Source organism: Staurois parvus, unplaced genomic scaffold, assembly GCF_062004578.1.
Source record: "Staurois parvus isolate SC_StPar_1 unplaced genomic scaffold, SC_StPar_1.0 ptg000896l, whole genome shotgun sequence".
In the NCBI taxonomy this organism is placed as follows: Eukaryota; Metazoa; Chordata; class Amphibia; order Anura; family Ranidae; genus Staurois; species Staurois parvus.
In genome coordinates, this window is record NW_028318692.1 from 376,851 (window position 1) to 400,472 (window position 23,622).

General features: G+C 48.4%; 1 protein-coding gene across 1 annotated transcript in view; it reads right to left on the reverse strand.

Annotated features, from left to right (window-relative positions):
* Positions 1-1,280: 1,280 nt before the first annotated feature.
* The window catches only part of TNMD (tenomodulin), a 245,888-nt gene continuing 223,546 nt past the window's right edge, over positions 1,281-23,622 (reverse strand). The window contains exon 7 of the mRNA XM_089656222.1: positions 1,281-14,740. Within this exon, the coding sequence (XP_089512348.1) occupies positions 14,531-14,740 (210 nt within the window). The 3' untranslated portion in view covers positions 1,281-14,530. The remainder of the gene's footprint in view (positions 14,741-23,622) is intronic.

Sequence of the window (23,622 nt, forward strand, 5' to 3'; positions counted from 1 at the left end):
CTAAGCCCTATCTCTGCAAAATACTAAAGCCCTTCACACAGGTTCAGTGGTGAATTTCAGTTTTGTGCTGCCCTAGACAAGGCCAAAAATTGTCCACCTCCACCTTCTTGGCCAATGGCTTAGAGCAGGGGTGTCAAACTGGCGACCCTCCAGATGTTGCGAAACTACAAAAAACATGCTTGTAACTGTCAGTCTTGCAATGTCTCATGGGAACAGCTGGAGGGTTTAACACCTGTGGCTCAGAGCAGCCTTTCTCAACCAGGGTGCCCAGGCACCCTGGGGTGCCTTTAGGTTTCTTCAGGGGTGCCTTGGCAAAATTTCTAAAAATTTACCAAAACGTGTATACAAGCCAGCGGGTGGAACAAGCCTGCCTTTTAGTTACACAAAGCCATAGGTTTTCATTGTGCACTATTGCGACCTTCTAGCCGCTTGCGTCCTGACAACCAATGACATCATCAGTCGATAAGGAGCAGGGGCGGACTGACAACTCATGGGGCCCCTGGGCAATAGGGGATCATGGGGCCCCTGTGTCCTTGCCCAAACTCAAAAAAGCCTATGAAAAAGGTACCAGGGGCATCTCATGGGGCCCCTTACTGACCCCGGGCCCTCGGACAGTGCCCGAGTTTCCAAATGGTCAGTCCGCCCCTGATAAGGAGGATGTCAGCTGCCTGCACAGCATCTTAGCTGACCCTCCCCTGCCCCTCTCCATCAGTGTTGGGGACACATTAGCTCAGTGATGGAGAAAAACTGAGGGAGAAGAGAAACATGGGAATACTAGTCAGTACCAGTGTGCAAAAGTGTACTTGCTTTGGAAGAATAAATCACCTCCAATGCTGGGTGTGCTATGTGTGTGGATATTGCTGTGTTATATAAACTATTAGAATAGTTTTTCACATTTTAGAATGGGGTGCCCTTTTAAAATTGTGGACAGTCTTCAGGCACCCTATTTTAGAATGGGGTGCCTGAAGACTGTCCATAGTTTTAAAGGGTGCCTCGGGACTGTCTAGAATTTTAAAGGGTGCCTTGATTGAAAAAAAGGTTGCGAAACACTGGCTTAGACTGTTGACCGATGTGTTCTGGCGTGGGGGGGCTGACCAGTTTGTTCTGGCCCCCCTCCACCTCACATGATACCACAGTGTCCAGGGCGGCTACCCCTCCTGCCCACCCCATGTCTGGGCCCTGGTAGTGGGGTTACAGAATACATGTTGCTGCACCCAAAGGTGAGGTTACACTTTAAAACCCAATCCATTACTGCCAGAGGAACATAGGAAAACATCCAATGGAAACAAATAAAAACTTTATTTACTTTAAAAAACATCACAGAATTCATCAGTATCGTGCAAATCCAGTTTGTGCAGATCATCACGTTCTGTTCGGTGTTTGGTTTAGCCCATCTATGGGCTCCATCATGGGAACCTGCCATTTAGCAGACAACAATATCAAAGAATCTGCAATCTTCTACCTTCTAGTTCAGGTTCCATTCCCCTAGAGCAGCCCTTCTCAACCTTTTTATCCCAGAGGAACATTTAAAAAAATGTTCAGGTATCTGGGAACCTTTGCTTGGTTAGTTGTTCAGGGGTCAAAAAGAAAATGCTCCTTAAATTGGTGGTCAGTGGAAGGAATGATCCCTTACAGTGGTGGATAGAAAGCCACCCTTGCCGTCAGCCGAAAAAGATCATTGGTGTCATGCTACTGGTTCTGCCAATTGGCAATGGACCTGGGACTACGAAGGTCCCATCAGATAAACGGTCAGTAAGCCACAAATCAAGGAACCCTAAGCCACCTCTGGAGGAACCCTACGGTTCCATGGAGCCGTAGTTGAAAATGCCTGTCCTGGAGGATATCTGCTTTCATCATATCCTTCCCACACATAGTCAATTGGTTGAACAGGGATTGCCAGTCAAAAAATTGGACTCGGTGTAGTGGTGCCTTTAACCACTTGGCGCCGGCGCCTCCCAGCCCTTTAAGGGTTTCAGAAGCCTTGAGGCGGGGTTTAGGGTCACGTGACCGCCGTTACACGCCATCACGGCGGTCACATGTTCGGAAAAGGTCCCGATCGAAAGAGATCGGGACCTTTCCGTGAGTACCAGACATGTGTGCTGGGAGCGCACAAGGTGTGCGCTCTCAACAAATATGTTTTTTTTTAATAGTACGCAAATGTCGCTCGGCATCTAGGCCCAGACGCCGGTAGGCCGCACATTTGCGTTCGGCCGGCACCAAGAGGTTAAAGTCCACCTGAACTTTCAGTTTAAATCAGCTAAAGACATTTTAGGAGGACCAAAATAAAAGAGAGTCAGTTTCCTAAAGTTGTTTTTCTCTAGTCCTCATGCACACGGGACGTTTTAACAGCGGCTGTTTTTGGCTTTTGACTTTTTTTCTACTGCTAGTAAACTCCCCAGCATCTTATCCTATGTGTCCATGCACACCAGGGGCGGACTGACAACTCATGGGGCCCCTGTATCCTTGCCCACACTCAAAGCACACCCAAAAAAGCCTATAAAAAGGTACCAGGGGCATTTCATGGGGCCCCCTACTGACCCTGGGCCCTCGGGCAGTGCCCGAGTTTTCGAATGGCCAGTCCACTTCTAATGCACACACAGACTGGGATCAATGTTTTTTGGCTGGGAAAACCCCCCAGAACTAGTGGGTTTCTAGAGGAGTTTTTTAGCTTCAAAAGCGCTCTAACGCTGAAAAACTAGACAAAATGTGGTAAAACGACGCAAACCGGCATTTTTGGACTTTTTTGACCCCCCCCCCCCAAAAAATTTTTTTGGGTAAAAAAAAGCTTAAAACCCTCAAATGTGGAAAAAAGTGGGAAAACGCCGCTAAACGCTAATACAAAACGCTAAAAAAAGCTTAAAAACTAAAATTTTTAGCCTGACTTTACACAGCTAACGTTACCAGTGTTATCAAAACGCCCCGTGTGCATGAGGGCTTAGAAACCAGCCATAGTCTGAGTAGAAAAGCCTGTCCCCTGCCAGCATTCTGTAGAGAAAGAACCCTTGTTCTCTGTGTGGAAGCAGTGGCCTCTCTGCCCCTGCTAAGTCAGAACCAGGGGGGGACTGACAACTCATGGGGCCCCCGGGCAATAGGTGATTATGGGGCCCCTGTGTCCTTGCCCCTACTCTGGCTGCCAGACTCTCTGGGGATCCTTGAAAAGTCATCTCTTCAGGGAAGCCTGTCACTTCTATCAGCTCATACCTCACAATCAGGGGTGGACTGACAACTCATGCCCTGGGCAATAGGGGATCATGGGGCCCCTGTGCCCTTCCCAAACTCAAAAAAAACTATGAAAAAGGTACCAGGGGCATCTCATGGGATCCCCTACTGACCCCGGGCCCTTGGGCAGTGCCCGAGTTTCCAAATGGTCAGTCTGCCCCTGGTCAGATCTGTAGCTCTGCCATCAGCAACTTCATGTTCCCTTCTAATTGAAGAACTCCAGCTTTGATTCAGAAGAGGGACACGTCAGACCTTTGCAGAGAGACCACGGCTTCCACATAGAGGACAAGCATGCAACAGCATGCTGGCAGGGGACAGGCTTTTCTACTCAGGCTGCTCCCTTAAGAAACTGAACCTTAAGGGGTCTATGTATAAAAATATTTGCTGTGCGGATGTCTTAAAGTGGAGCTCCACCCAAAAGTGGAAGTTCCACTTTGATGCTTTTTCCCCCGCTCCCCATTAAGGATTGGCACCTTTAGGAAGCGGGTACCCAAATTTGACAGGCAGGGGCGGACTGACAACTCATGGGGCCCCCAAGCAATAGGGGATCATGCGGCCCCTGTGTCCTTGCCCAAACTCAAAAAAGCCTATGAAAAAGGTACCAGGGGAATCTCATGGGGTCCCCTACTGACCCCGGGCCCTTGGGCAGTGCCCGAGTTTCCAAATGGTCAGTCCACCCCTGTTGACAGGTACCCGCTCCAACTTCTGCTGCAATCGACTAGGCGTTCGGAAGTTGTCCTCCCCCCTCCGTCCCCGTAGTCTTGTGGGACACGTGACAGGTCCCAGAAGGCTACGGGGCCATTCACAAAGCGCAGCACTGCTCGCGCATGGGCAGTGGGCGCCTGGCTGTGAAGCCGCAAGCTGTCACAGCCGGGTGCCCACACTGAAGATGCCGGCGCCATGGAGAGAAGGCATTTGGTGAAACCAGCGGTGGTGAGGACATGGCTGGACCGAGGGACAGGTAAGTGGTTGTATTTTAAAAGTCAGCAGCTACAATTTTTCTTTTTAGCTGGAACTCCTGTTTAAGCATTCATACTGCCATAAGAATGATTGCCGTATTTTTTGTAATATGATTATCTCCTATGATTTTCAGCTCCATCTAGTGGCCATAATGCAGTATTTTTGCTTATTGAGGTATGTCAGACAAAAAAACACATTATGGCCATTAGATGGAGCTGACGGACTGAATAGATATTTTTATAAAAAAAAAAATACGCCAATCATTCATTTTTCCTGTGTGAATGCTGAGGTCATCCGCACTGCAAATGTTTTATACATAGACCCCTAAGGCTTTGAACATCTTTTTTTTTCTTTTATTTACCTGGAATATATTTAGCTAATTTAAACTGAAAGTTCAACTTTTGTTTTTCGTTTTGGTTCTTTTGAGCTAGTCTGGACAAGAAACACAAGATATATCTGATTTATTTCTTTTTAATGTGCAGGGAAATAAAAATTCCTGACTGTAAATTATTGATGAGAATCAAAACCTTCATCAGCGCGATGATTTATAGAGAGTGTTGTGTGAAAGTCTGCGGACACCTCAGTGTTTTGAGAAACAAACATCACAGCACAATACTGATTTATGGACTATACAAAAAAAATACATTTTACTTTTCAGTGAAAAATACAATATATAGTGATTACCAGCAATATAAATGAAGGAATACGGTAGGAAAGATAGTGTAAGAATAAAAAAAATATTTGGACTAATTCTAGAAGGATTGCCATCCTGTGCAGCTGTAATGTGATATAACCTAGGACCAGATTTTTTTCTACCCAGCCCAAATCTGTCAGTACGGACTTTTCGGAACAAGTAGAAATGGGACACTGTATTTCAGATCGACCAATCAGATGGTGACAGGGCACAATGTCGCTGGTGAGACTGCTCTTGATAAAAACAGGGGCCCCAGATTTAAAGATCCACATGTACATTGTACAAAGGCCAATGGAAGCCCCAAATGGAAGGTCTGAAAGTCCAGGAACTTTTAATTTTGATATTGGCTGAATGTGGGTGTGCGGTGCTCCCTGAATACATCACTGGCTTACCCAAGGTGCAAAATCTAAGTGGCATTTGGTCTTCACCAGAGCTCCTGATGGTGGAGTTGGGCCGGTAACTCCAATAAACGTGGCTTTTCTGAAAACTGGCATTAGGTTGTGACCCTCAGGATGCTCTTAACAGGGGGAGGTGAGGGGGTCTGGAACGGAGGGGCTATGGTGTGAAGACTGTTCACAGGACTGCAGGCAACAGGGTATTTAGGTCCAGGCAGGGGATGAGGCGGGTGAGAGGGTTGTCAGATCCTGGCAGATGATGAGGCAGATGAGAGGATAGTCAGGTCCAGGAAGGGAATAAGGCAAGTGAGATGGGTAGTAAGAACCAGGCAGGGGATCAGGCGGGCGAGAGAGTAGTCAGGTCCAGGAAGGGGATCAGGCAAAGCGAGAGGGTAGTCAGGTCCAGGAAGGGGATCAGGCAAGCGAGAGGGTAGTCAGGTCTAGTCATGGGATGAGGCAGGCGAGAGGGTAATCAGGTCCAGGAAGGGGATGAGGCAGGCAAAAGTAATGAAGTCCAGGCAGGGGATCAGACAGGCGAGAGGGCCGTCAGGTCCAGGAAGGGGATCAAGCATGCGAGAAGGTAATCAGGTCCAAAAAGGGGATGGCGCAGGCGAGAAGGTAGTCAGGTCCAGGAAGGGAATGGGGCAGGTGAGTGGGTAGTCAGGTGCAGGAAGGTTATGAAGCAGGTGAGAGGGTAGTTGGGTCCAGGAAAGGAATCAGGCAGGTGAGGGAGTAGTCAGATCCAGGAAGGGGATCAGGTATGCGAGAGGGTAGTCAGGTCCAGGAAAGGGATGAGGAAGGCAAAAGCATAGTCAGGTCCAGGAAGGGGGTGAGGCAGGTGAGAGGATAGTCAGGTCCAGGAAAGGGATGAGGCAGGCAAAAGCATAGTCAGGTCCAGGAAGGGGGTGAGGCAGGCAAGTGAGTAGTCAGGTGTAGGAAGGGGATGAAGTAGGTGAGAGGGTAGTCGGGGCCAGGAAAGGAATCAGGCAGGCGAGGGAGTAATAAGGTCCAGGAAGGGGATCAGGAATGTGAGAGGGTAGTCAGGTCTAGGAAAGGGATGAGGCAGGCAAAAGCATAGTCAGGTTTGGGAAGGGGGTGAGGCAGGCAAGAGGGTAGTCAGGTACAGGAAGGGGATTGGGTAAGCAAGAGGGTAGTCAAGTCCAGGAAGGGGATCAGGCAGGCGAGGGAGTAGTCAGGTCCAGGTAGGGGATCAGGCAGGTGAGACGGCAGTCAGATCTAGGCAGGGAACGAGACAGGCAAGTGGTAGTCATTTGTGACAGGGGATGAGACAGGTGGGAGAGTAGTCCAAGCCAAGGTCTAGGCAGGCAGCAAGCAAAAAAGTAGTCAGGTCAATCCAAGTTGCCAACAAACAGGCAACTGGCAAGTAAGTATTAAAGCTCTTTAGCTCAGGTAGCTGGTAATAAGGCACATCACCAGCCACTTAAAAGACTGGAGCTTAAATACCTTTTCTGGTCAGAGGACACACCCAGCATTGATACTGGGAACTCCTGGAGGTAGTGGAGATCCTACTAATCCTGGAAATCTTGTAAGACTCGGCATACATCCTGTAAGCACTATAAAAATGTGCATATTGCTGATCCACTAATCCTTATTAGGCCCAAACTTTACACATCAACACAATTAAATCCTGCTATTCATTCCATCACCAAGTCCTTATAATTACCAATAGCTTAAGCCCCAGAAAAGGTACAGATTTTTGAGCCCCCGAAATGTGTTGGCTGTTCAGTATTGTTGTTTGTGAACCAATATCAATAATAAAGGCTCCTTAACTATTGGGTATTTCGTTTGGTGCTCTTATTAGATTTTTGCACACAATGCATGGCACCTAAAACAACATTTCTCTTGGGTCACCTCTTGTACAAAGCAAATGTCTATGTTATACTGGTCTGAACTTTACGTGAAATACTTTGACAATGTGTGAATAATAATAAAGTGTATGCATAGTCAAAACGTTTGGCTTTGGATAGAATAGGAAAGAGCTAAAAACAGGGAGAACGTCTCTAGCATTTGGCTTCAGGTGTTTTGGAGTAAAGATGTAAACCACCACCATAGAGAATAATTTATTTTTTTCTCCTTGAACATTTTGGAACTTCAAGCTTCGAGCAAAATGCTCAGGTGTGAATGGATCCTTAGACAGGGAGGAGTGCTATTACCTCTGTTTTCCAGAAAACACTCCTCTGCTTTCCTCCCTGAATCTAGTTTTACCTTGATACTAGGCGTGTGACTTCAGAACTAAGCCCCAAAAATGGCCATTCCTTTACCCAGTAATAGTGCTCTACATGTTCACCAAGGCACTCCAATTGGATTCCTTCTCTGTCACATAGGCCACGTTTATTCATGCAAATTAAATGTTAATGTCAGCGCAACAGATGGAAGAAATCTCAATGCTAAAGGTCCAGTTAGTGGCCCAGAAAGGGCTCTTCTTCTCTTTTGTGGAACCAATAATGAACAATCACCGCATGGAGCCAAGACACCACTACGGCCTTACTGCCCACTTCAGATCAGGAAAAACCAAAATGGAGCCAAAGCAAAAAGAAGAAGGGGCACTGGCCTAGTGCATTAGCATAAGACCTTTAATTAATAAAACAAATTCCAGAGCGCTGAGAAAAGGGCATAGCCCTTGAAATGCATAAGCTATGCTCTTCTGGATGGACACGCTACAGCATCGAGGACTGGACAGGATTGTGTTACATGCGATTTTACTCTGTAGTATTGTGAGTACATTGGAATTTGTTTTATTAATAAAAGGTATTATGGTAATGCATTAGGCCAGTGCGCCTTCTATTTTTTTGTATTTGTTCAAGTTTATTCATGACATGCCCTAATCGTTCTCCCTATATTAGCATTATCTATATTATAATTAGGATTGCTCATACAAGTTAGTGAATGGGCACCTCTGTACCTTTCCAAGTTTCTGTCATCTACATCTTACCCATCTGGTCATAGCCCTCTCTGAAATTCTCACTGAAAAAAAAAGGGGTGAGGGGGCAGCGAGGGGGCAGCGAGGGGGCCCCGAGAGGGAGGCGCAGCAACCTTAGTGCCGGTCATGAACCGAAAACTACCACGGGTTCTAACATGGGAGAAGTAAGGATTCGTCAAAATCTGGTGAAAATAAGTTTTCTACCCAAGGTTTCCACAGAATTTTGTATTTACGCACTTTATTTAAAAGGACTGCTTCGACCTTGGCGTGGACCATAGCTCTGGTGATCCTGTGTTTTATTTCCAAAATGTGGAGGTGAGGGGATTTCCAGGCCTTGGCAATGGTTTGTTTTGCTGAAGTCGTGACCTGCAGAAGGAGTTTGAAGTGTCTATGAGACATATCTGGTGGCTGTTTATTAAGAAGGGATGTAGCAGGGTCAAGGGGTAGTGTATAGGAGAACATGGTGGAGAGGATATGGAAAACCTCAGTCCAGAAAGAGTGGGCCAAAGGGCAAACCCACCAAGTATGGTAATGGGTACCAGGGTTAGAGCAGCCCCTAAAGCAGGCAGAAGAGTAGAGAGGGAGATATTTAGCTATCCGAACCATGTACCACCTCATTAGCACTTTGTAATTTGTTTCTAGTCCCACTATATTTTGGGAAGCTGATTTTGTAGCTAACCAGATATCTTCCCAGTCTGTGGGTTCTAGGTTAAGACCAAGGTCTCTCTACCATCTGGAAACGTATTACATGGTTTAGGGTGATGGAGGAGCTAAAAAGTGGGAATAAAGTGTAGAAATTAGGCCTCGGGTATGTGGGTCACTTTTGCAGATCCTTTCGAATCTGGACATTTCCGGTAAGGAGGAATCAGTTTGAAGGTTAGGTGTTAGAAAGTGCTTCATTTGCAAGTATTGAAATAGTTCAGTTCCTGGAAGACCGTATGTCTCACATAAGGGGAATGGTTTGAAAGTATTTGGGGTTGTTCGTTTATGCGTCCGAATGAGATTGCTAGAGGACCAATTGTGGAACGCGATGGGGAATGTCCAGGCTGGGGTGAAAGCAGGGCTATAAAGGAAGGACAGGAAGGGATTATGGGGAGCTTGTAAGCCAAAGCGTATCTTGATAGAGTCCCAGAAAGATAAACTATGCTTTGTGACAGGGTTTCGAAGGGCACGACGGTGTTTCAGGTGAAGCCACAGCAAATTTGCAACTGATAGTGGGCCACAGTCCATAGCCTCTATGGCTTCCCAGAGTAAAGTCTCATGGGCTGTGTGGTATTTAGTGAGTTGAGCAAGGTGTACCACTTGGTAATATTTGGTGAAGTGTGGGAGGCTTAAGCCTCCTTTAGATTTAGGGGAGAAAAGAATTGACTTGGAGATTCATGGTCTAGTTTTGCCCCAGACATAAGACAGAGTTCGATGTTGAACAGTAGGAAGGGACTGGGATGGAAAGGACATGAAAGAGAATTTTGCGTAAGATGGACATTTTGACAACAGTGATGAGTCCCATCCATGCCAAGGGTAAGGACAACCAGGATGTCATAAGGTTAGTTAGGTGTGTTAACATGGGAGGGTAATTGGTGGGGTAGAGCGTGGATGGGTCGGCAGTGAGTTTGATGCCTAGAAAGAGAACGGAAGGGTAGATTGGAGTTGTGAGAGAGCAGAAGAGGGTATGGAGATAAGCGCTTTAGATTTTTGGGGGTTGACTTGGAGTCCAAAGACAGCTGAGAATTGTTCTAGTGTGGTCAAGAGATTGGGAGCAGATATGAGGGGAGTAGTCATAAAGAGAAGTATGTCATCTGCAAAGAGGGTCAATTTATGATGGTGGGCTCCTAGCTCTAGGCCTCTGATGTCAGGGTTTTTTCGTATAAGTTGTGCAAGGGGCTCAATGGTGAGGGCAAAAAGAAGGGGGGACAGGGGACAGCCCTGGTACATCCTGCATTAGATGGGGAATGGGTCAGACTTGTGCCCTGCGTATTTCAGGTAAACTTTTGGTGAGGCATATAGGGAGGCAATCCAGGTAAGAAAGTGTGGGCCAAAGCCCCAATGGTGTAGGGAAAATTGTAGATATGGCCAGGAGACCATATCAAAGGCTTTTGTAATGTCAAGAGACACGAAGCATGTAGGGACATGACAATTTTTTGCTGCTTGGGCTACCAGGACTGCCCAGCGGACACCATCGCCAGCTTGTCTTAAGGGGATGAAGCCCACTTGATCCTTGTGTATGAGAGAACCAATAACCCTATTCAGATGTGTAGACCATATCTTAGCTAGTATCTTGATGTCAGCATTAAGGAGGGAGATGGGTCTATAATTGGATTAGAAGGTATCATCTGAGTTGGGCTTGGGCAGCATAGTAATGATGGCTGTGAGGGAGTCCGGTCTGAAAGCCTTTAGTAGATAGGCACTGACTAAAAGCGGGGAAAGGAGGCCTGCAAAACATTTGTAATAAGAGGCTGTGAAACCATCTGGGCCCGAGCATTTATTAGTTTTAAGAGGTTTAATTGTATTTAATACCTCTAAGTCAAAGACCGACTGCTCTAGAGATGCACATTGTGACAGTGTTAAGGTTGGGAGTCGAAGGTTAGAAAAAAGAGCTTTAGCTTTGGATTCCTCAAATTAAATTTTTGCTGAATAGAGGTCCACAAGGTGTTTGCAAAACACTCGTAGGATGTTTAAAGGGTTACTTGTATACGAATTTCTGGTTATTTTCATTCGAATAGGTTTCTTGGTCGATCTAGGTTGCGGAGAGTCAGGGCTAGGAAACTGTCAGGTTTCTTGGCTTTCATGTAGTGTCTGTGTCTGTACCTACGGAGCACTTATTCGGCTGATTCAGTTAAGAAGAGATCCAACTCTAGACGGGCATTCTCAAAAGCCTGTTTGTGGTTGGAGGTGGCGTCAGCTTGAAAGGCTATGTGGGATTGATGGAATGCGACATCTAGACGTCTATGGAGTAACCGTCTCTCTCTTTTTAAGTGGGATACCTGACTTATAAGCAATCCTCATAACACCACTGGATTATGGGCTTCCCACAGTGTAATGGGATAAGGTGTAGGGCAAGATTACAGATTACATGATTAGGGCATTAATTACACATGACAGTATGATTGGTGACGTGCCAATTGTCAAGAAAATGTGGTCAATATGTGATAGAGTGTGAGGGTGAGAGTAACGCATGAATTGTCATTTTGCTGGGTTAGCCTCGCACCATGAGTCGAGGAGAGAATGTTGTTGGAGAAGATTTGTGTTTAGTGGGACTGGATTTGACAGGAACAGGGGATTTATCCAGGAAGGGGTAGATCACCTGATTAGAGTCACTGCAAACTAGCATAGTGGGATTCAAGTACATTCAGGAGATGGGAGAGAAAGGAGGTTGTATTACTGTTAGGAGCATAGTAGGATACCACTGTGACTTCTGTATCAAGGAGTTGGCTTGTGAGTATAATGTATTGCCCTTCAGGGTCTCTGATTTCCACTTGGAGGGCAAATGGAGCAGAGCGAAGGAAGTCTATCAGAACTTCTCTGTTTTTTGTGTCTCCCGGGGCTGTGTACACTTGTGGGTAGGAGGCACTAAAATACTTCGGGCAGTGTGATTTAGTGAAGCGTGTCTCTTGTAGCCAAACTACGTGAGCTTTGGTTAAAGAGAATGATTTGAAAGCTTTAGCCCAGTATTGGGGGAATTTAGACCCTGGACATTGAGGGTGAGGATGTTTAGTGGGGCCATGGTGGTATAGGAGGGTGTGTGCTATTGGATGCGGTTAGATCAGGCTGTGGTCATCCCTCTGGGTGGGGAAAGAGAAAAATAGAAAGAAGGGGTGGTAAGGGTAGAGTGGGTCCAGAGAGAGAATGGAGGTAGAAAGATAAGTGCCTTGGAAAAATCAAGTAATGAAAACTGCCTAACCAGGAAGGGCTAAAATCCACAAGCGGGGAGGCTAAACTTTATCCTGGGGGAGCACGCGTGGGGGTGCCCAAGGACAAGGCTGGAGGCAGCAGTGACAACCACTCTGTGTCACAGCAGCCGTGAAATGTCTTGATAGAATGCGGAATTAAAAACAATTTCAGCTAGAGTCAGCTATGATTCCCAGGGATCGAGATTATTGGTGTTTTTTAGTAGTCTTGATGAGTCAAGTAGGCTAAGTGAGGTTTATGAGTTGAGATTTAGCTTGATGGGGGAGAAGCGCTACTTGGGTTAAGAACAAGTAGGGTACAAGTTAGTTTGGGCTCCCTAGTATATTAACCAAAAAGAGGCTGGTTAACTTTGGCCATTAAGGTGGAATCGGGAGTCCTGAGTTCTCAGTGAAAAATAGAGGTGTGGGTTTTGTAAGTAGTAAGGGATGATGGAGAGATTGCTATGATTCAGTTCAGGTTTACATTAAGACATGGGGGTACTGATGCTCCTCAGATAAGCATGAGTTTTTGTGCCGAGAGAGAGGGGTTAGCAGGTAGGGCCATATAAAGGTCAAGCCCAGATCTCAAGACGTAGGGAAACCTGAGTTATATATGTTGTGGCACTCTTCAAGATGCCAAGGCGTCTAAAAACTATTTACATGTAGTATTCTGAGGTGATGGGTAATGGGTAGATGTTCAATATTGAAGGTTATGATCCACCTTACCCATAGCCATGACCAAATAGTATGCTAGTAGCCATGTACATTCAAAGGATATCAAAGTGCGATAGACTTAGTGGAAAAACTGCTGACATTTTTGCAAAGTCAGTAACTCAGGGTCGTTAACAGTAACAGTGTGCCCAGCAGAGGTTTAATGAGAATCAGCAGTGGTTCCAACTGAGGATTGCAGATAGGGGAGAGCAGAGGTTCCTTAGGATGCTATCAGTCCATGGAGTCGGGTTGACCTTGGGCTGGTGAGGAGTAGCGACCTCGTTTGTTGGGGCTGTGGTGGCCAGACCCATAGGCTGAGGTGGTAGCTTTCAGTGGAGAGCAAGAAGCAGTTCTGTGGTGATGTCATTTCTCTGCAGGCTGAGATGAAGGAGTCACCAGCTGTAATTCTTGCAGGAGGGCCGGGAGTTCTTCGGAGGACTTACAGGTGTGTTTGGTTCCTTGTGTGTAAAGCGAAGGCTGACTAGACAGTCCCAAGTGTAGGCGATACAATGGCATTGTAGGATGGTGCTTGAGGGCCCTACATTTGGAGATAGTCAACTGCGAGAGGTCTGCAAACAGCTGATATTCATGACCTTGGAAGGAAAGTGATTCACGTTGCCATGCAGCCGACAGGAGTTGCTCGTTAGTGTAGTAAAAGTGGAGCTTAGCTATAATATCTCGTGGGGGGCCCTCTTTTTTGCATGATGCCAAGGCTCTGTAAATCCAATGCATATCAAACCTCTCTATGGGAATAGAAGGAGCCAATTCCTGGAATAAGGTCATAATTGTGGAATGAAGGTCAATAACAGATTCGGGGATATCGCATATTCTAAGATTAGAGCGTCTGGTCCTATTCTCATAGTCCTCGAGTTGAAACTGAATGCTGAGATTCTCTTCTTTGAGGGTCTCCAGCTCATCTGTGGTTGCTGAGTGTGGCCTCCAGGTCATCGGCCCGCTGTTCTAGCTCTGAGGTACGCTGGCCTAGCTTGCGGATCTCCCTGGAGAGACACTCTGTGATTTGGACAGAGGTCTGTTTGAGTGCCTTTTGTAGCATCCACTCAAATTGTCTCAGCAGAACTGAGTGAGAAGAGGTGGGCTGTGATGAAAGGGGGGAGACTGGGGTGTCTGTGTCCGATTCTGCCTCCTCTCTGCTGATGGGGGGTGTCGGCTTGGGAGTGCGAGACACATTAGTGTGCCATTTTGGAGGAAACACAGAAAAATGAAGGCTAAACGCTAATGAAACCCCCCTCCCAAAATATGGAAAAACCTGAATTCATACAGCTAATGCTACCGGTGTTTTGAGGACGTATACATAAAAGAAGACAGACACTCTCTAAATAAAGAAAAAGTAAATATTTTAAAAAAAAGCAAAATTGCGAAAGCAGTTAAATGAGTGAAATTTAGAGTTTCTGTAAAATTTTGAGGATAATTTTGCCCAAATCCCTTTTGCTCAGCCCTAGCAGGATTCACTGAGTGTTGTACTGAAGACATTTAACTCGCAATAAAAGATGTGCATCATTGAGGGGCTAGTATTGGTCGGTATATTTTTTACATGACAGGTTCACCTTAAAGCTCAGTCCTAGCCAAAACTTTCTTTTTGCCTATTTCACCTTCTATTATGATTGACTGCTGCTTTAAAATTTGCAAAGCACTTACATAATAATAGGAGCACAGGATGGCAATTCTTTTTTTAGAATAAAATATAAAATAATGATATCAAACTTGCTCAAACTCTACCCAGCATCCTGGCCACCCACCAGTTACAGGGCATAATGATCCTGCAGATCACACGCCCCGACTCGTAGCAGTATGGGTAGGGATAAAATCCCAGCAGGGGCTCGCAGACTCTCCGGCAATACCGCTGTCCGCGACGGCAGTGATTACAGCAGAAACCTCGATGGTCCAACATGGGGTCTAAGTCCAGTCCGACTTCTCTCTGGAAGACAGATGAAAAACATGTTGAAAAGTAAAACACAAAAAAGCATAATTCAACAACCGCCACGCATTTCTCAGTCCATTAAAATACTGAATTTCTAAACTCCAAACTTTTTGGAACAGAGTAGGAACAAATCCCTGTTATTTTTTCTTTTTTAGTGTGCTCTTTTAGGAAGATTTCCTAAAGATATATGTTTGTACAATATAGAGTGGGAGGCTCTGTTACATCTTTAATTTAACCAATCCGTTCCATTTATTTTCCCATTGGGACTTTAATACAGCCAGAAACAAAAGTTTAGAAATAAATTTCCATAGCTATTCCATAGCCGAGCCGCGATCGGACCGGATCGCCGGACATCTACCCGGACCGTCACCGCTCTGCCCACCGGGGTCCCGCCGACCTGCCTGCCTGCCCAGGGCCCTCCCCATCAGCCCTGGGTCCTCGCTGATCACCCTGGACCACAAGGAACCGGCCTGGCCTCACGGTCTCCCTGGAGCCCTCCCTACTAGCTCTGGGACCACCCCAGACCACCCGCGTCCAGCCGCCAGCACCCAGCGACCCTGCCTGGGAACTGCTTCAGGCCTCCCAGCACCCTGCGGGCCGCCCTGCACCCTGCACCAGCCGGCCCCAGACCAGGGACCTTTCCAGGACAACGCCGCACCTCCGCTACCTGCATCGAGGGGGTAAGCCTCCCCTATCGGGCACCTACTACTGAACTGCCCAAACCCTATCCAATTCGGCGGAGCCAAGCCTACCACGCGGCCTTACCGCTCCCACCGACGCAGGGCCCCTAGCACCCCCAGTCGGTGGCCCACAACATCCACCTGCGCTGCTCACCTCACCCACGGACGCTGAGCCAGACTGCGACTAACCCACTCCACCTCCAGACGTCGGTCCTCACCACCTCCTGCCAACGCCTCTTCTACACCGCCTAACGTCGGGCCCTTCATCGCCTCCTGATGCCGGGCCCTTCAGCACCATCAGCGCCTCCCGACGCCGAGTCCTCAGCGCCTGGCCCTCAACATCCGCCTGCGCCGGCTCACTTCGTTCACGGACGCCGAGCCTACTACAGCTGCCAATGCCTAGCCTACTCCACCTCCAGACGTCGATCCATACCACCTCCTCACGATGACCCTTCCACTCCTCCCGACGCCGGGCCCTTCAGCACCCTCAGCGCCTCCCGACGCCGAGCCCTCAACACCTGGCCTCAACGTCTCCGGTCTCCGAGCCGCCAGCATCACCAGACGCCGCGCCTACCGCACCCCAGACGTCGCGCCCTACGACCCCTCCGCTCACCGAACCACCGCACCCACTGATGACGTGCCGCCGCACCCACGGACACCAACCTACTTCACCCGCAGACTACTACCAACCAGTTGCTATCCCTGCTGCCCTCCACTCTCCCTCTCCCCTCACAGAAGAACTCAATAGTCTCCACAGCGCTACAGTCGCTCTGCTTCACCATCCCGGACCTACACCCCCTCACCTCCCACAGCGTTTCGGACACTCTGCTTTGCCATCCCTGACCAGCACCCCTTCACCCCCCTGACCTTTCCAGCACCCCGCTCACCCCAACATGCCGCCCGCGCTCCTCCTCCTCGTCCTCCTCTCCTCCATCCCTAAAACCGCCTTCCTCCACCCGCCCACCCCCACTAAGCAGCTCTATATCGCCCCTCGCTTCTCCCCTCTCCCCATTACGGCACCCACCACCTCCTCCTGCTACTCCACTTCCCCGCTGACCCACTTGCCACCACTTCCAGACCCACACGCTCCTACACCTCCCGTTCCCATGCCACCTTCCTCACCCTCCTCCTTCTCATATCAGCTGGGGACATCTCCCCGAACCCTGGCCCCTCACCACCTCACCCCCCCCCCTAGAGTCCCCCCTGCTCACACCAGCCGACGTGACCCCCTCAACCTCATACATGTACCCCTCCTCCCCATACCTATCCCCCCTCTCTCAGTTGCACTCCTGAATGCCCGTTCGGTTTCCAACAAGCTTACCGCCATCCATGACCTCTTCATCTCCCGCTCCCTAAACCTCCTTGCAGTCACCGAAACCTGGGTAAAGGCCACCGACTCCACTTCCCCTGCGGCACTCACCCATGGAGGTCTCATCTGGACCCATATGCCAAGACTGAGCGATCGCAGAGGTGGTGGTGTCGGCTTGCTCCTTTCACCGCTGAGCACCTTCCAGGTCCTCCCTAACCCACCCTCTCTATCCTTCCCCTCCTTTGAGGTGCACTGCATCCGACTCTTCTCACCCACCCCCCTAAGGATCGCAGTGATCTACAGACCTCCTGGGTCCATACCCCACTTCCTGGACAACTTCGCCGCCTGGCTCCCCTTCTTCCTCTCCTCTGAGCTACCGACCATCATCCTCGGGGACTTCAATATCCCCATCAACGACAACAACCCGGCCTCTTCCCAATTCCTCCACCTAACCTCCTCCTTCGCGCTCACACAGCACACGCAATCCTCCACCCACATCGGAGGGAACACCCTGGACCTCGTCTTCTCCCACCTCTGTACCCTCAACCAGTTCTCTAACACCCCCTTCCCTCTCTCTGACCACCACCTCATCACGTTCTCCATCTTCCCTTCCCCCAACTCCCCCCCCCAAAAAACGCCAAACCATCACCAGCCGCAATCTCCGCAACCTGAACCCCGCCCCCCTCCACTCAGCCGCCGACCGCCTACACGACAGCATCCTCCCACTATCATGTCCTGACCTAGCCACCACCTTGTACAACGACTCCCTGTCAGCTGCCCTAGACTCTCTAGCACCCCTAACCACACGCAACATCAAACCCAGACCGCTTCAACCATGGCAGAATGACAGCACTAAACGCCTCAAACGTCGCAGTCGCGCACTGGAGAGACTGTGGCGCAAAACCAGGTCCCCTCACGCATTCTCCCTCTACAAATCTGCCTTCCTCACTTACACCTCCTCCCTCCACGCCGCCAAGCAGGCCTACTTTGTTAACCTAATCAACACCCTCTCCTCCTGCCCCCGCCGACTCTTCTCCACCTTCAACTCCCTGCTCTCTCCCCCCCCCTCCTCCACTCAGTACCTCTCTCACCGCCCACGAGATTGCCACCCATTTCCGTAACAAGATTGACGATATCCGGAAGGACATTGTCAACTCACAATCTACCTCCCCACCTAGCCTCCTCACCCCTTCCTCTCCCCCCTCCTCTGCCCTCACAACCGCACTGCCCTCCACCACTCCCAAGGCCCCGCCCACCATAACCCCCCCTGCACTGCACTCTCTCAGCCCTGTCACTACTGAGGAAGTCGTCAAGGTCCTCTCAGAAGCCCGCCTTACTACCTGCCCCCTGGACCCTATCCCCTCTCAACTCCTCCGGTCACCCCCCTCTTCCCTCATCCGCTCCCTCACCCACATCTTCAATCTCTCCCTCTCAACCGGCGCATTCCCCTCCCCCCTAAAGCACGCACATATCACCCCCATCCTCAAAAGCCCTCCCTGGATCCCGCAGACCCCAACAACCTCAGCCCCATCTACCTGCTGCCACTCACCTCCAAGCTCCTTGAGCGCATAGTCTACGATCGCCTAAGCACCCACCTTATTGACAATAACCTCCTTGACCCATTACAATCCGGCTTCCGTCCCCTACACTCCACCGAAACTGCCCTCCTCAAAATCACTAACGACCTACTAAACGCCAAAGCCAAAGGCGACTACTCTGTCCTCCTTCTCCTGGACCTCTCTGCGGCCTTTGACACAGTCGACCACCCCCTCCTCCTTAATAAACTACTCTCCCTTGGCATCAGAGATACCGCTCTCTCCTGGTTCTCATCTTACCTATCCCGACGCTCCTTCAGCGTCACCTACAATGGCGCCACCTCCCCCTCCCTCCCCCTCTCTGTTGGGGTCCCTCAAGGCTCTGTCCTTGGACCCCTTCTCTTCTCCATCTACACCTCCACCCTGGGCACACTCATACACTCCCATGGCTTTAATTATCACCTCTATGCTGACGACACCCAAATTTACCTCTCCACCCCTCTCCTCACCCCCACCATCTCCGCCCGCATCACTCACCTCCTAAACGACATCTCAGACTGGATGTCGCTCCATTTCCTCAAGCTTAACCTCTCCAAAACCGAACTCCTCGTCTTTCCCCCTGCCCACCCCCCCCCCCCATCCTATCCATCACCACCACCAACACCATTATCATTCCCGCCCCGCAAGCCAAAGTCCTTGGCGTCATTCTTGACTCAAACCTTTCCTTCCTGCCTCATGTCAAATCACTTACAAACACCTGCAGGCTCCATCTCCGCAATATTGCCAAGATACGTGCCTTCCTCACCCCAGACACCACCAAACTTCTTGTACACTCCCTCATCATCTCACGCCTTGACTATTGCAACTCTCTTCTCACTGGCCTACCCAAGTGCAGGCTCTCCCCGCTCCAGACCATCCTGAACTCAGCGGCCAGACTCATCCACCTCACCACCCGCTCCACCTCTGCCACCCCCCTCTGCCTCTCCCTCCACTGGCTCCCGATTGCCCAACGCATCAAATTTAAATTTCTAATCCTGACCTACAAAGCCGTTCATAACACTGCCCCTGACTACCTCACCAACCTGATCCCCAAGTACCACCCTACCCGTACCCTTCGCTCCTCACAGGACCTCCTTCTATCCTGCTCCCTGGTCTCCTCCTCCCATGCACGACTGCAGGACTTCTCCAGGTCCTCCCCTATCCTCTGGAACTCACTGCCCCAATCCATCCGACTGTCGCCTTCCCTCCCCACATTCAGGCGCTCCCTCAAAACCCATCTCTTCAGGGAAGCCTACCCCACCCTCACCTAACGGCCATTCTCCCTCATTCCTCCCACCACTTCATCCCCCTCAGCCACTTCATTCCCCTCAGCCACTTCCTATTGTTCCACTACCCCCTCCCTCCTAGATTGTAAGCTTGAAAGAGTAGGGCCCTCTTACCCCTCATACGCTGTCTGTTTTTGTTGTACTGTGCCATTTATTGTCCCCCCTATTGTACAGCGCTGAGCAAACCCTTTGGCGCTATATAAACTCGATGTAATTAATAATAATAAATAATAATAGCTATAATGGTACAAAATTTAAAGAAACAAAACATTCTAAAAACACCAATTGCTCTGCTATTAATGTAACCAATTTAGAGTGTGGAACAAGTAATACCCCAAAAACCTTAGACATGAGAGTAGCTACAATCAGTTTTACAATAGAATTTCTTCAGCAAATGTGTCCTACCAAGGAAACCCCTATGGGGTTCAATTAATTGTGTTTCTATGGCAATTGTTTGGTGATTTTTAGATCTTAGATATGTGACTTGTTAGATTTTAAGGCCATGTGTTTTTAGAAGCTAGGCCTCCCCTATTGGTATGCTAATTAACCTGTTGGGCTGCTTCGTGAAGCAAATTAGGTAACAAGAAGTGAGGGGAGGGGAAAGGACTTTGAACAAGCAACAGTGTTCTGCGGACTTGTGGAGAAAAAACAATTGTTCTGGAGACTGGAGAAGAAGAAACAGTGTGTTGGAGGAGTCTAAGAAGCAAGGAGCCATAAGAAGACTCCATTACTAAAAAGAACTAAGTTAAGTAACTTTTAGTTTATCTCTCTTGCATACATTTTCCATACTAATTTGCTGGGAAGGATAGTTAGTTTGGGCATGTGTATATTGTAAGCATATTTTGTGATACTCTGTACCGTATGCTATGAATTGTTTTTTCCTGCATTTGTATATGCAGCTTATAACGGAACCGACCCCAGACTGCGCTTAGGTACTTCCATTAGAATACCTCTTCTGAACACCGACACCACAGCTGACTATACAAGACTAGACAACACCAATCTTGAAGTAATCCAGAAAGTAGACCAGTTTATTTTAACACAGATACAAGATATATATACACTCAAGGGAACAATCTCCCCTCCCTGCATAATGACACAGGGCAGGGCAATTTACATTTAGTAATAAGAGACACACCAACAGATCCCATAAGGAGGGAGGGCTGCTGGAGACACCCCCCCCCCCACCAAGCCGATACACATAAACACATAAATCCCATAATAGTTTGCTCCCAATCAAGACACACAATAGAACAATGGGATACAACCACAGGGCCTTAAACAATCAACAACCCCCCATCCCAATATTAGGACAGATCACCCTGTACCCCTAACAGGCACAGGGTGACTTACACATAATAGGGATATGGGGAGCTGAGACAGGGGTCTCCCCACCACTCCAAAGTGAGCTGGGTTCCATGGGCCCCCCACGCAATGTGACTCCCATCACACAGCTATTCTGTTTAGTAACTACAGAGTTGTAATTGCTTCCATGGCTTTTACTGCAGAGTAACCTTAAAAAACAAACAGTATCCTTGTCTCCAACCACCTATCTCTCCAAGCCACAAACGATTACTTATAGAAACCTTCGCCACTTTAACCCTTCTCTTCTGTATTCTACTACTGGCCACCTCTATGACAAAATCTCTCCCCTTTCCTGTCTTAACCTGGCCATCTCTGTCTACTCATTCTCACTGGACACGCTTGCTCCTTTAACTACATGTAGAACCAGGCCCCGACCATTACAACCTTGGCAAACTGACAACACCAGAAATCTCAAGAGACATTATTGACCTCTTGAACGACTGTGGTGTAAAACCAAATCCCTGCAGGACCTCACCCTATATAAATCACCCTCCTAAAATACAATTCCTTCCTCCATTCTGCCAAACAAACCTACTTCGTCTTTCTTATTAATACCTAGTCATCCAGTCCTTGTCGGCTCTTCACTAGCTTTAACTCTCTGCTTTGTCCCCCATTTCCTTTGTCCACTAACTCACTCACTGGCCATGAGATTGCCAAACACTTCAAAGACAAGATTGATGCAATATGTGAAGATACATCCACCATACAGATATATTCCCCACTTGACATACCTTGTCTAACTGCACAGTCAACACTTTCTTCTTTTGACCTGGCTACTATTGAAGAGGCTACCTAACTTTTCTCAGATGCCCACCTAACCAGCTGTCCCCTGGATCCTGTTCCCTCGTAACTACTACTGTCACTCTCTTCTTCTTTCCTATGCTCTCTCACTCACATCTTTAATCTCTCCCTATCTACTAGCTCCTTCCCCTCCCCCCCAAAGCATGCACAGATCACTCCCATATTTAAAAAAACCCTCACTGGATCCCACAAACCTGAACAACTGAAGACCCACCTCGCTGCTCCCATTCACCTCTAAACTTTTAGAACACTTCGTCTACAGCTGTCTTAGCTCCTACCTCACTGAAAACAACTTTCTTGACCCCTTACAGTCTGGCTTTCTCTTGCAATACTACACAGAAACTGCCCTACTAAGACTCACTAATGATCTACTAACTGCTAAAACCAATGGCCACTACTCCATACTCTTACTACTAGGCCTCTCCGCAGCCTATGATACTGTTGACCACCCACTTCTTCTCAATAAACTACATTGCCTTGGCCTCCAAGATTCTGCTCTATTCTGGTTCTCCTCCTACATGTCATAGCGCTCCTTCAGTGTCACCTATAATGCTGTCGCCTCTCCACTTCCTCTTTCTGTAGGGAGTCCCAAAGGCTCTGTTCTTGTACTCCTTTTCTTCTTTATCTACACCTCCTCTCTTGGCCACCTGATAACCTCCCATGGCTTTAAGCACTACCTCTATGTCTTCTCCGCACCTCACCCATTCAGTCTTCTCGCATTACTAACTTACTAACTGACATATCAGCATGGATGTCGCACCACTTCCCAAATGCAATTGGACCCACATGCAATCGCTATCAAAAGCTTGTAGACTTCACCTCTGTAACATCTCTAAAATTCGCCCCTTTTTAACTAATGAAACCACCAAGCTACTCATTCACTCCCTTGTTATCTCTTGCCTTAACCGTTGAAACTCCCTTCTCATATATCTTCCTATCTGTAGGCTATCCCCTCTTCAGTCCATCATGAATGCTGCTTCCAGAATCATCTACCTTACCAACCGCTCAGTGTCTGCCACCCCTCTCTGCCAATCCCTTCGCTGGCCCAGCAAATTACATTAAAAATACTAACAACATACACAACTCTGCCCTGAGCTACATCACCACTCTGGTCTCCAAATATCACCCAAACTGTACTCTGCTCTCATGACCCCCTGCTCTCAAGATCCCGTGTCTCCTCCTCACATGCTCGTCTCCAGGACTTAGCCAGAGCCTCTCCCATCCTCTGAAACTCTCTACCTCAATCTGTCCAGATATCCCCTACTCTGGCTGCCAGACTCTCTGGTGATCCTTGAAAAGTCATCTCTTCAAGAAAGCCTATCACGTCTCCAACTCGACATTTGTCACTTCCATCAGCTCATACCTCACAGTTATAACCCTTTGTACCACTTGCCCCACTCTATTGGATTGTAAGCTTTTAAGAGGGCCCTCTTAATCCTCTGTTTTTTTATTATATTGTAACTGTACTGTCTCCCTTTATATTGTAAAGCTTTGCGCAAACTGTTGGCGCTATATACATCTTGTATAATAATATTAGATGCAAGCAAAGCAATTGGGGGCTCGTCCAGGATTTGTGCTAAAGTTCAGCTGAAGAAAACCTGTTTTCTGTGGTGTGTTCTGTTGCTTGTGCTGGGGAAAATGATGCATACACCATTTAACCTCCCTGGTGGTATTCCTGAGTGTAGCTCGGGGTAAAGTTTCAGCACCACAAGCAGTAACCCCGAGCTACACTCGGGAATACACTGCAGCGCTGCTCCGGGATCTCTTCTTCACTTACCTTGTCCTGCGCTCCCGCGATGTCCCCCCGGCAATGTCCTCCGACATTGGCTGGCATCTGTCTTCTGGGTTCTGTTCCCTGCGACGT